We start from the raw sequence: 12,435 nt of genomic DNA, 5'->3' as shown, positions 1-12,435 counted from the left end.
TTAATATATAATAATATACTTTCAAATATGTTAGCTCAGCGAGCATAAAAAATTTGTCACGACAACCAAAAAACTTATTTGAAATTGGTTTTTTTCTTTTCGTGGATGAGGTATCAGCACAACCTCCGTGCAAGCCCAAGTCGAAACTATTACCTGCTTATATTGTGGCACCGATGTTATCTAACATTCCTGGTGGTCACTTTTCTATTCAAAATATCATTTCACTTCACTTTACTACTTTTCGAAAAATGTTGGTAATTAATTCATTTTTTATTTTTATTTTTTACTTTTGTTTCTACTGTAGTTGGTTCTTGTTTGGTTGCGCAGTCACAAAAAAAAAAAAACTTTGTGAAGTAACATCGCGTGATAGTGTCAAAAAATATCAAAACATCACATCAAATAAATGTTAAATATGCGGTTATAAAAGTGCTATGAGCAAGTAAAAAATAAAAAATTAAAACGGTGCTTTTACTTTACAGGGCGACCTAGTATATGTTAGTAGTCCTATAGACGCATTGTCTACAGAACTGCAGATATTAAATCAAAAAATGCATGTTTCGAAGTCAGAAGCAATTTCCAATTGGAATTTAACCATGTATGTTACTCTAGTTGACCCTCATTTGAGAGCCTTTCGGGTAGTACTGCGTTTTTATCGCATTCATTCAATTTACACTTCATATTTCACTTTTCCAAACTGGGTTCGCTAAAGGGTACAAGTTCGAGTTTTTGTCGAGCGGCTCGGAAAACGTTGCGTGTTTAATGCCAAAATTGTGGAAACTATCGTTGTGGCCAAATGGTATAACGTTTAAAAAACAATAAAATACACATTTTTAGGTGAAAGCTATTAATTAAATTATAAATACAAAATATATTCGAGACCTCATAAATGAATGACATTTACAAGCGTCTTTTATTTCATCGAACTTAAGTACATAATTATATATACAAACCTAAACACTTATTGCATATTTTAAATTTTAAATTTTAAATTTTGCCTCTGAGATGATTTTTTAAACCTAATTAATAATATATGTATCTGTGTAAATATTATACAGAACACATTTTAGAATTAATATAACTTTCTATGAAAGAAATACTATTTTAAAATTATTATATGAGAGTTATGAGAATATAGAAGTTCCAATTTTTCTTTGAAGTCTAGGTAACATTTCACAAGTTATTTATATGAAAAAATGATATGTTGAACTTACCGATGTATAAAGCTTCCCTCAAGTTCAATGAGCATATTATAAAGACGTATTCCACCAGGAACACACAATTTAAATACAATCGACAAGTATTTCTGTTTAATACTAAATATCTTAATTCCTTAAATGATTTATTAGTTTCAAGCCGGATTGTTCTTCTCCAGATGCTTTAAGGATTCCATTGTCGGGCAGCATGACAGACCTCTTCCTAGGGTTTTCTTAATGTGTGCCCAAGCCAGTTGTATTTTCGTCATTTTATTTGCACGTTGATGTTTTCTTGGCTTGTGAGTTGCAGCAGCGTTTCATTGTCCACCACTTGGGGTCACCAAATTCTCAATATATTTCGCAGACATCTGTTGGTAAAAGACTGCAGCATGCGCTTAGTTTCAGTGCTCTCCAACCATGTTTCAGAGCTATACAGCAGAATTGATTTGACACATGCATTATATGCATTGATCTTGGTCTCGGATTAATTCGCTTGAGCTTCAGATTTTACGGAGACTTGGATAGGCAGATCTTGCTTTGTTAATTCTGAGCATGGTGCTATAAAATTTCTTATTGGTGGTCGTAAGAAAATTGAAAGCAATTTCCAGATTTCAAGATTTATTCAAACAAAACATCTATGACTGCTTTATATCACTCGGATGATTACATAGATATAAAATTTTTCAGCACTATCACTGAAGTCGTCGAGCAACATACTAAACACGATTTCAGATATTGAGTATAAAAGTTATTTCCAAAAAGTTCCCTGAACGTATCATACGCTGTTCTGAAGGAGATTATTTCGTGGAAGCATGGATATAAAATCAAAATAATACTTATAAGATAACAAAAATATTTTTTTTTTTAATTATTCTAATTGTTTTTGGGACAGACTGTGTATGAATGAATAAGTTAGTTTTGGTTATTAAATTATTATTATATTACAAACATTTTTTCTTTTAACTCAGTTTAAGCTTAAAAACCATTTGATTCAACAAATAATTAATAGCCTAAGAAAATTCTATTATTTATTATTCAAAATAAAGTAACAAATTTAACATAATGTCAAGAATCATATATACAATACTTAAATTCCTGTTAACTGATTGACGGCTGAATCGACTTTATCACGCAAATTTTTTGTGACAGTGTCAACTACAAATGAAGGAGTGTAGTAAACCATTACTCCAATAATATTGTCTAATCCACGCCTACAATCTTGGATATCGTGATCACTAGAGTTTATTCATAACCATCCTTTGAAGATAACAAGTGGGTACCACCATACCACCATATCACTATATTTATAAATTCTTAAGGCCCACCAATGAGTTATAGTGTTCAAATGTAATATGATATTTTGTGCGTTTAAGGATCCTCCAGAATGCAGGACCAAGATCCAAATAGACGTACAAAATATAGTGTAGTTATACAAAATTCCATAGTTTTAAATTCCATATTTTAAACTCTAGTCTTGGTTTACTTAAACGTTCCTTTTATACCGTCATACTGTACTAAAAAATTTATAACATCGTGAAAGATAAATAAACTATATAACAGTTGATATAAAAGGTAATTAGTTTTAACGAAGTTTATCTCGGCCACTACAATTTATGACCTTTTGCCATTTTGCAGATAATTTTATAATTCCATCGGAGTAACACTTATCGAAGAAAAATAAGTGAAAATAAGGATTTTCACGGCTCTTCGGTCAGTCAACTTTAGCCATTAAGAGAGCTTTGCAGAGATCAAATAAATTATTGATGATGCGAGGTCCGGTCTATATGATAGATGTATCTAAACCTCTCACCCAAGTTATGTCAATTTGTTCCCAATTATAGAGGCTTGGCATTGTGATGAGGCAGCACACCATTTTTTCTGTTGGCCAATTATAATTACTTTTTCTGTACTGTTTCATTCAAGTAGACGAACCTAATAAAATATTTCCTTTCAATCCATTAAATATTTAACATAAGTTTATTTGGCGTCGATCTAGGCCTTCAATTTGTTTGACCATGACGTTACGTGCCCTTGACCATAGTCACTTGTTTTAAACATTATCATATTTACCTAAACCATTTTTCATCACCTACAATGATTTGATTTCATTCGAATGTTGATAGTAAAATATAGAGTGTAGCCTGCTCTATATCATTTTTAAATGGTCATGTGATTGATGTTTATTGCTTCTACTAGCTTCTAACTGATGGTCTTGCTCCAACAGTTGTAAAATATATAGACTCCAGAAAAATATGCGAACATAAGTACATAAGTCAAGTACGGCTTTAGGTCAGTTGGTTAAGGTGCGCTGATTCTGAGTTTCAAATTTAGCGGGACACTGGTTCGATTCCTGGTACTTGCAGTTTCAAAAAAAATTATTTACAAATAATTGAATACAAGAATAGAGTTAGCATATTTAAGCAGATTGTTAAACCTGGACTACTTTATGGCAGTATTGCGTTTTGCCTAACGCCAAACTCAACTTTAAAAATTCTTCAAAAAGGGCAAAATATTGCCTTAAGAAAACTGGTTAACGCCCCATGGTACGTAAGAGGAGCGGATATCCACAGAGATCTGAGAGTCGATTCAGTCGAAAAACACATTTAAGATTGTGCTCTGAAACTGTTCAATATAATTGTCACAATAATCCAACTCTCAGCATCCTAAAAATACAGCGAAATTTGATAAACACAGGCAGATACAAAGACATCCTAAAAATACAGCGAAATTTGATAAACACAGGCAGATACAAAGACATCAGATCCATCATATTAAAAAGCCCCGTATTCAGTTATACTTAGTGTGACTTAAAACTGTCCACAGATAAAATAGAGCAAAGGTGCTGATTCACCAACTCAGACATCTGAATATCAAATAAATAAGAATTATTTCCAAGACAACTGATGATGGATATTTGGCAATACTCGAAACTGTTGTATGGTCAGCCAAAAATTCAATTAATTAATATAATATATAATAAATTTTTGTTGTTGTAATTCACTACTGTTCGAAAAACCTCTTTATAGACTTTTTAGTTATAAAATCGACGAATAATTTTTACCCAATACAATATATTCTAAATTAGTCTTCTTCTTCTTTGATTGATAAACGGGAGTTAGAGTCTACAGTACTTTTACTCAATAGTGTCTGTGACCACTTGTATGATTGACTGAAATAGATGGGGTAGCATCGTTTTAGTGTTTGTGCACGTCTACATCTATCTGGGCGAGATGGACTAACTAATAGATCTAATGGAATGAAAATTTGAATGAAGAATAAGCCTAATCTTGATTTTCAATATAAAATAAACATTGAAAATGAACTTGCTCTTTAAACTACGTATTATATATATATTGAATCAAAAGAATTTTATATAAATTGCTAATACCAAATATAAGCAACTAAATTACCAAGTACGGATAATTTCTTAAATTTATGGGGTATAGTAATTTTTAACAATCAGTTTTTATTATCATCAAATTTTTCTTTCACTTGACTGAGAGACTGATTTTAAAATTGACAATTGGTTTGTCAATTTAAAAATTAATGTAAAAATCATTGATTCAGTAGCTACTTTATTAAGTGTATTCCTTCTCAGTATTTGCATGTGTATAAATCGGAATTAATTTCTTAATCTCCTTCTTAAATGAATATCTATAAAACCCGTTTCGTATAATAACGATCAATTTCTTCACAAAACTAAGTTGAATTCGTTTAAAGGCAGGGTTAATGAAAAATTCTGATTAAGCGTACATGCAAATGCCAATATGTCCAATGCTACCACTTATTATTATGATTGCTGATTATGCTGTTTTTCTGCCTGAGAAATGGATGACATGACAGATGGACCATGCTTACAACCACATCCACAGCTACAGACACCGTCGATCGTATACACGCTGTGACAGTTTGGTTGCGCGCTTGGTGCTGCTTCTGCATAACTACAAACAGACAGACATACGGACATACAGACATATAGACAGACAGACAGACATTCGTTCATATTCGTAGAGATAAAAAGATACAAACTAATATGAGTATTAACGTAACGTAAAGCATACAGCGGACTGGCTATATAGTATAAAAAAAATATACATATTTCAATAATCATTTTTTATGACAAGCAACTTGACTTCCAGATCAGTAAAAATTTTAAATTGTTTCTCTGACTGGCATTCAAATTGTGATCTTATTCTGTATCTGTATCTGCAAGCTTCTACGTCTGCGGCTGCATCTGTGGCTGTAGCTGTAGCTGTAGCTGTGCAAACGTATGAATGAGAATCAAATTAGCTAAATTTCTTGTGTATTTGTTCTGTAGTTTGGAGTGCCATACCCATTCCATTCTTTGCCCCTGCTCAGTAGTGGGTTTTGTGATATGATGGCGTCTCGTTAAAGATTTAAATACTTGTAAGTGGCACTTTTCAACAAATGAAATATTTTCAATTTAATTGTTGTGGGCACGTTTCGGCTGCAGACCGCGCAACTACATTGTACTACACACTTCATGGGTCATTTTAACATGTCTCGGAAATGAGTACATTAATACTCCTTTCTTGATGTAAGGTATCTACAAGATACCTATAGACTTAAGTTTACTTGTACAAACTAAAATATATCTAAGACCAAATAAATTTCAAATATTCATAAAGTATTCATAAAATTTCTTGCCTTTGTCACTGTGCTCAGTGCGATGAGTCCGCAAGTGACTCGTACTCCGCAAGTCGACTGCTCTTTTTTCGTTTTGGTTGTCTCAGTGAGCTAATTCAAGAGATATGAATTCCTGACAAGTGACAACCTGACTGCACAAAATTGACAAAATTATCTGAAATATGCAAAGTCTAAAATGCAAAATTAATAAAAGCGATGCTGCAAAATTATGACTGCGCACAACTTGGCATTTCGAGACATTTTTATTTTTAGGTGACATTCCCTCGGTTGGGCGTCTGATGCTTAGTTGAAATATCAGGCATGTCAATCAATTCTGAAGTTGCATATTACTTTATTGTAGCTTGAAGCTTATTTATGTTTTGGATATTATCTCGAAGCATAAATAAAACAGGTATTTGCTATACATTCGCAGTTTGTTTATTTAATTAAATTATAGGATGAAATCCATATCAAACAAAGAACAGAACTCTGCTCTAAACTCATGTAATAGCCATGAGGATGAGTAAACAGATATTCCATTTATACTTGCTCTTGATTCTGTTTATGAGTAGGAATTATTGAAATTCTATGAACCTTTTTGTTATGTCAAATACGAAACCACAGAGCTAATGTCAAATCAAATAATCGCATCTGTAATTCCCATTTAGTGTTACCAATACCTTCGGGAGACATTTAAGTGCTTAAGTATTTAATCCTTTGTTTTGAAATTTGATACCATTAATGTTTCGTCTTTATTTGCTTCAAATTGTGGCCGTCTTGGATTTAGTCAAAAAAGGTGAGGCTTAGCACCTCATTGGGAAATGATGCGCCAACGTCAAAATGAAATGTGGTACTTTGGGATTATTTCATAATTTATTTCATTGGCACGCGCCAATAATTTCTTCTTGAAATTCAAAATTGTGTAAAAAAGTTAATTTAAAACCACTTTTAATTAATTAAATTAAATTAATTTAGTTTAATAATTAAATAAATTAAGTTTAATAAATTATTAAAAAAGAATTATACAAGTATAAAATGTATTCAATTTAACGAATTAAATAATTAAGTAAAGGATTACTGAATAATCAAATGTTCAAAAGTATTTTATTTTTTATATTAAAATATTTTTAAATTAATTTTAAATAACTAAAATTAAATATAACCACAATTTAATTGTACTTAATTGATCATTTAGGTCTTTTAAAGAATCAAAGTACAGGTTCTTTAAAAAGTATTCAAATTTATATGAAACATAAAATTTACTTATATATAAGAACGATTGTTATGTTAATTTTTTTGGGTAAAAATGACACGTCTTATGATGAAAAGAAACTATTTAAAAGTAAAAAAGGTTCGAATAGAAATGAAAAGACAAGAACAAAAATTTTAGATAATTTATTGAAATTTGACTGACCATACAACGCTGTTTTGAGTATTATCAAGTACTCATCATCAGTGGTCTTAGGAAATATTCGAATTATTTTATTTTTTTTTAAATTAGTTAATATTCCGTATATAATTTGTTTGGCATTTATAGTTGCATAGTTTATAATCAATGCCGATTATAAAAATCATTATGATTTAGTTCCAATATAAACGATTATATTTATTTTACCTTTCATGCATGTATATTAATACTTGTATAGTGCTATATTTATTTTTAAGAATCCAAGTTTATATGTTAGTTATATTCAAAAATTTAAATTTTACAAAATGTCACTAGTCTTTAATATATTAAATTGATACGGGTTTTGAAAACCGTATTCGTATCAATTAAATATTTTAAAGACTAGTTTAACCTAGTTTTTTAAAATTAATATTAATAATAATGGAATAACCCTATGCTATAGACGCGTAAGATAAAGGAGATGTGTCTTCCCTGAAGGGGCAAAACATTATTAAAAGCAAGCAGATATATAGTAGTAGTTGAGGCTTCTTAAATCTAATGTTGAATAAATAATGATTGAAAACATTACCACTTGAGTACTCAAAAAAGATAAGTAGAAATAATGTACAAATATATAAAACAGTAGTTACTATAGATCAAAAGTTTTTGAAATAGAAAAGTAATTTTTAAATTATTTTTATTATACCCAATTTACTATATATATTCACACTATTTTTTACCAGATAGGGATATTGTACAATTTTAGAGGTATATCATATATTTTATATCATCCGAAAACTCATCTCAAAACGTTAACTAATTTTGATATTTGAGAATGTTGGGAATATTGATATCAGACATATGGGTTTGACACTTTAGATGTTCGCTGATTCTTGTCATTCTGGTCAGAGCTATTCAAACAACAAGTCTGTTTAATATTTAGTTCTATTTTTTATGGTACATAGTAAGTAGATCGCTCGAATATAATATGATGTTCGAACGATTTGGAGCGAGTTGTTGTAAGCGAATTAAAAATTTGTATAAGATTATTTAAAAATCGAAATACTGAAAACTTCGAATAGATTGAATAGCATGTGAAGCTTTAAATATACCCCAGAGTGGTTATAAGAAGGAGGTGATAGAAAATCGTGAAGATGATAAATTTATTCTTTAGCAGAGTAGTAAAAGAAACTAATATTAAACATATTCAATATATTTTATGAAGACAACTAGCAGAAATAAAACAAAATGGAAAGTTGAAGTCTTAAGTCACAAAGCTTTACTACAAATCAAAATTTTTAAGATCTATAACCTGGAAGAATAAACAACGGTTTAGAATAAACAAAAAAAAAAGAATATTGAAAAAAAATCTATATAAGAGATTTTGCATTTTATATTACTCAATATATTGCATTTTACATACAAACATACTGCATGAAGTATAAATAGACATCCTATATCATTTATCATTTCAGAAGTATGGATTGTCTAATTTGTAATCAGTATTTATACCACTAATACGAATCTTAGCCTCGAGTTCAAGCTAAAAATTATATTTGTTAGAAATAAGTGTTGCTAGAAATTCAGTAGGCAATGGAGGCAAAATATAACGCTACATAAGTTGATCCATTGACCTATTCTGTTATATGGTATTTAAACATAGACGATGAAGAAATTAAATTATATGTATGTAAGAATGGTGGTCATTATAGCAGCAAAAAGTGAAATTATTTATTAATTTCAATTTATGTGGTTTTAAATTACAACGACAAGATATTTAAAATCGTAAAGGAAAATATAGTAAATATCACTCAACCAATAAAACGGACGTTTAGAGCATAAACTCAATGCTAGAATTCAGAACCAACCTTAAACATAATACTATATTGTATATAATGTAGAAGATTAATGTCATATATGAATAACATCATAACTTCACTAGATGTCTGCTATCTACATATTACATACTCGTATTTGAAATAAAATATATAACTAAAATAAAATAACATATAATCATATAAGATATTCACGTATCATATAAGATAGGTACGTGAATACATAATATATAGAAATTTTTAGGAACTATAAGCTAGAAGAAGGAACTGTGTGTAAGCATCATAAAACAAGAAGAACTAAAAATGTAGAAGACATCTATTTGTTAGAAGTATATGAACAATAAAAATATAGGGACTGTCGGTCTTTAATCTCTAACCAACAATTAAAGGGTTTGTCCTCTGTATCAACAATGCTTTATAAGATATGTTTTATGAGAATATATAAGTATAATATTGAATATGTAACCTCTAGTAACTATCATTTTAGTGTTATTATTATGAATTAATATATATTGATTCCATCGTTCTAAAGTCTTATAGACATCATAAAATACCATCGTCATAAACTCAACATACTAGAATAAAGTCCATATTACATCCGCTTTATTCAAATTTAAATGAAGTTTCGGATATCACTAAAATATATGTGCAATTATATTTCCGATGTTTTTGATTGAAAAAATAAAACCATTGAATATTTTTAAAATGATAAGTGTTAAGGGAATCTAGAGAACTACTTAACAATTTTGAAGAATATAATTCTGAGAATATATGGTATATGAATAAAACGTTTTTTGAACAAAACTCACCTTGTGGTTTTGGTATATTTCGTTTGACTTGCATCCATTTATAGGTTGGCAAATTACTAGAATGATTTGGAGACTTGTTAGTTTGTGGACTGTTTTGGTTAGTAGATATTGAGGACGAAGAAGCTTGACTTGAACTATTTGGTGAGATGACATGTTGGTGGCGAGAATTATTGCACGTACCGCTCGATGTGGAACCGTGGTGTGAGAGTTGACTCTGTTGCTGTTGTAAAGATTGCTGCGCCGCTTGTTGCATATGTGGATGCATGTTATGATGTACATGGGAATGCATGCTAGTTAAGGATTCCATTGTTAGTCCACCATCAATCGTAGGCGGATAAGGATTATTTATATGTTGGTGATGCCATATTTGTGTTGGTGAGTGTTGTTGACCAGCTGACATTTGCATGAGTGGATCATCAATTACCAAACCAGCACCACCATATGCAGAGTGCAGTACTGCAGCATATTTTTCCTCCACATTTGTGCCAGTATTAACTGGCAATGCTGGGTAACCATGTTGTTGTTGCGCTACTGTTTGACTTTGATTATACAAACAATCTAAATTAGTATAACTTAGTCCATTTTCCGAACTTATTATAGGCGGATCAACTGGAGCGGTTGGATTATGTGCTGCATTTGCAGCTGTTACAGGGGAATTCGTTGATGGCGGCACAGTAGCCACAGCCGCTGTCGCGTAATAAGATTGGACAGAATCGCTTTCATAGTAGGATTCTGTTGGTGAATGACTAGTAGGATGGAGTGGCGTATTTGATGTACCACCACTAGCAGATGAGGATGTTGTGATGCCATATTCTGCTGCACTCGGACTAAACAGGTGTGAATGATGCGAGTATAATGATTGTTGTTGCTGTTGTTGTACATTGTTAACAGCGGTTGTTGTTGATATTTGCACTGTGGTCGGTGGTGGGGTTAATTGATGTTGATGTTGCTGGTAGTAATTAGGCGATGCGCCATCATAATTTGTATATCCAAAATGATGTCCATGCTGGTGTTGATTTTGGTGGGAGTGTGGGTGAGTTGGCATAGCTGCGTTAGCTGGAAAGTAAGTATTCGTGTAACCGTTTGAAGCGGCAGCGGTAGCAGCTGCAACGGCAGCCATTTCAGTGCTACTGCTGTGATAATTATTAGTATGATGGTGATGATTTCCGTACATACTGCTTACGTCCATCATATTGATTTGGCAAAGTGGAAAATGTGTACAAGGTGGGAGTAGCTTTACCGACTTATACCCACTTGTTTATTTTTTGTTTTGTTTTGTTTTGGTGTTGTTATAAAATAAAAACATACATAAAAAAAATTTATTTATATTAATATTGTAATCTCTATAATATGTTTTGATTAAATTTGAAAAGTATTGATTAATTGAAATAATTAGTAATGGTGGGAGCAGTATTAATGCTTGGTTGTTTTTATTTTAGTTGGCACATTTTCATAATAATTTCACTGTTAGCATAAAAACACTGTTTAATTAAGAACATTTGTCGTCATTTTTAAAGCATTTTCACAAGTAATTTAAATTAAGAAAAATTTCCAGTTTCAAAATTAATTATAATTAATTAGAATAATTTTGTTAAATACCGTCGCTCGCGCGTTCATATGCGGTTTTGATAATTTATTCAAACGTTCAATGTTTATTTACTTTCTTGACGTATGCGCGAACATTCAATCATTCCCGCGTTACCAGGTCGTCGTCGTTACTGATTCGTATTACGACTGCGAACGTTCACTCAAGTCACCACTAGTTCATGTGCCACAGAAATGTATCTACGATTAGCCTGTTAGTCGGGCAAGTAACGCCTACCAATGTGTATATGCAGCTCTTTCACGCAACACCTACTCGGAGAACGAGTATGGAAGTAAGTGAGTCTGCGTCTCTTTCTACTCCATGGAAAACGACATTCAATACTCAAACTAAGTATGAAATTTTGACAGTACAAGTTTTTTCCAATTGCCATATCAATTTATAGTTCTTTTTTTTCACATTTTTTTGTCAGAAATTAGTCACTGCTGCCGATTTCGGATTGTACCTACTAGTTTTCATTGTTGTTGTTTAAGTTTTCGGATGGCTTTAATTCCCCCATTTGCAATCTGTATGTACTTAAGGTTGTATATATGGTTTGAGAGAACGATTGTGTGTGCCTGGCAATGGCAAAAGAACACAAACTTCGTTCACAATTGTGTTCTGTTATAAAATTGCAAATATGTACGTCGATATCCTATGGCGTTGATTGTGGTCACGAATTCTTTCCGTATCGATTCCCATTGGATTTGGATTTCGAATTGTTTTTTCTTTTTACCAGAACATATGCATGTGTTTAGGTGCATATCTGCTTGTGTACTACATATGACACTTTATGCTGCAGATGCATTCCCAATTATGTTCAGGTAAATTAAGTTGAATGCAACTCTCTTGAGTTCTGTGCTTGAGATTCTTCAGAAAATTTGAAGGAATTTAAATTGTCTTTCGTTGCTCAGTGGGAAATAATCTTGTAGGAGCTATGAACTTCTTTCTACTGACATTTTCTATGAAGGAACCTCTTTCA

General features: G+C 31.4%; 1 protein-coding gene across 1 annotated transcript in view; it reads right to left on the bottom strand.

The window, feature by feature from the left end:
- LOC119677055 (homeotic protein labial-like) overlaps nucleotides 1-11,125 on the bottom strand; it is a 54,346-nt gene extending 43,221 nt beyond the window's left edge. Inside the window, exon 1 of the mRNA XM_038088324.1 lies at nucleotides 9,800-11,125. Coding sequence (XP_037944252.1) covers nucleotides 9,800-11,063 — 1,264 coding nt within the window. The 5' untranslated portion in view covers nucleotides 11,064-11,125. The remainder of the gene's footprint in view (nucleotides 1-9,799) is intronic.
- Nucleotides 11,126-12,435: the final 1,310 nt, after the last annotated feature.

The sequence above is a fragment of the Teleopsis dalmanni genome, chromosome 2 (assembly GCF_002237135.1).
Source record: "Teleopsis dalmanni isolate 2A chromosome 2, ASM223713v2, whole genome shotgun sequence".
Lineage (NCBI taxonomy): Eukaryota > Metazoa > Arthropoda > Insecta > Diptera > Diopsidae > Teleopsis > Teleopsis dalmanni.
This window is presented reverse-complemented; position numbering and strand designations above follow the sequence as displayed.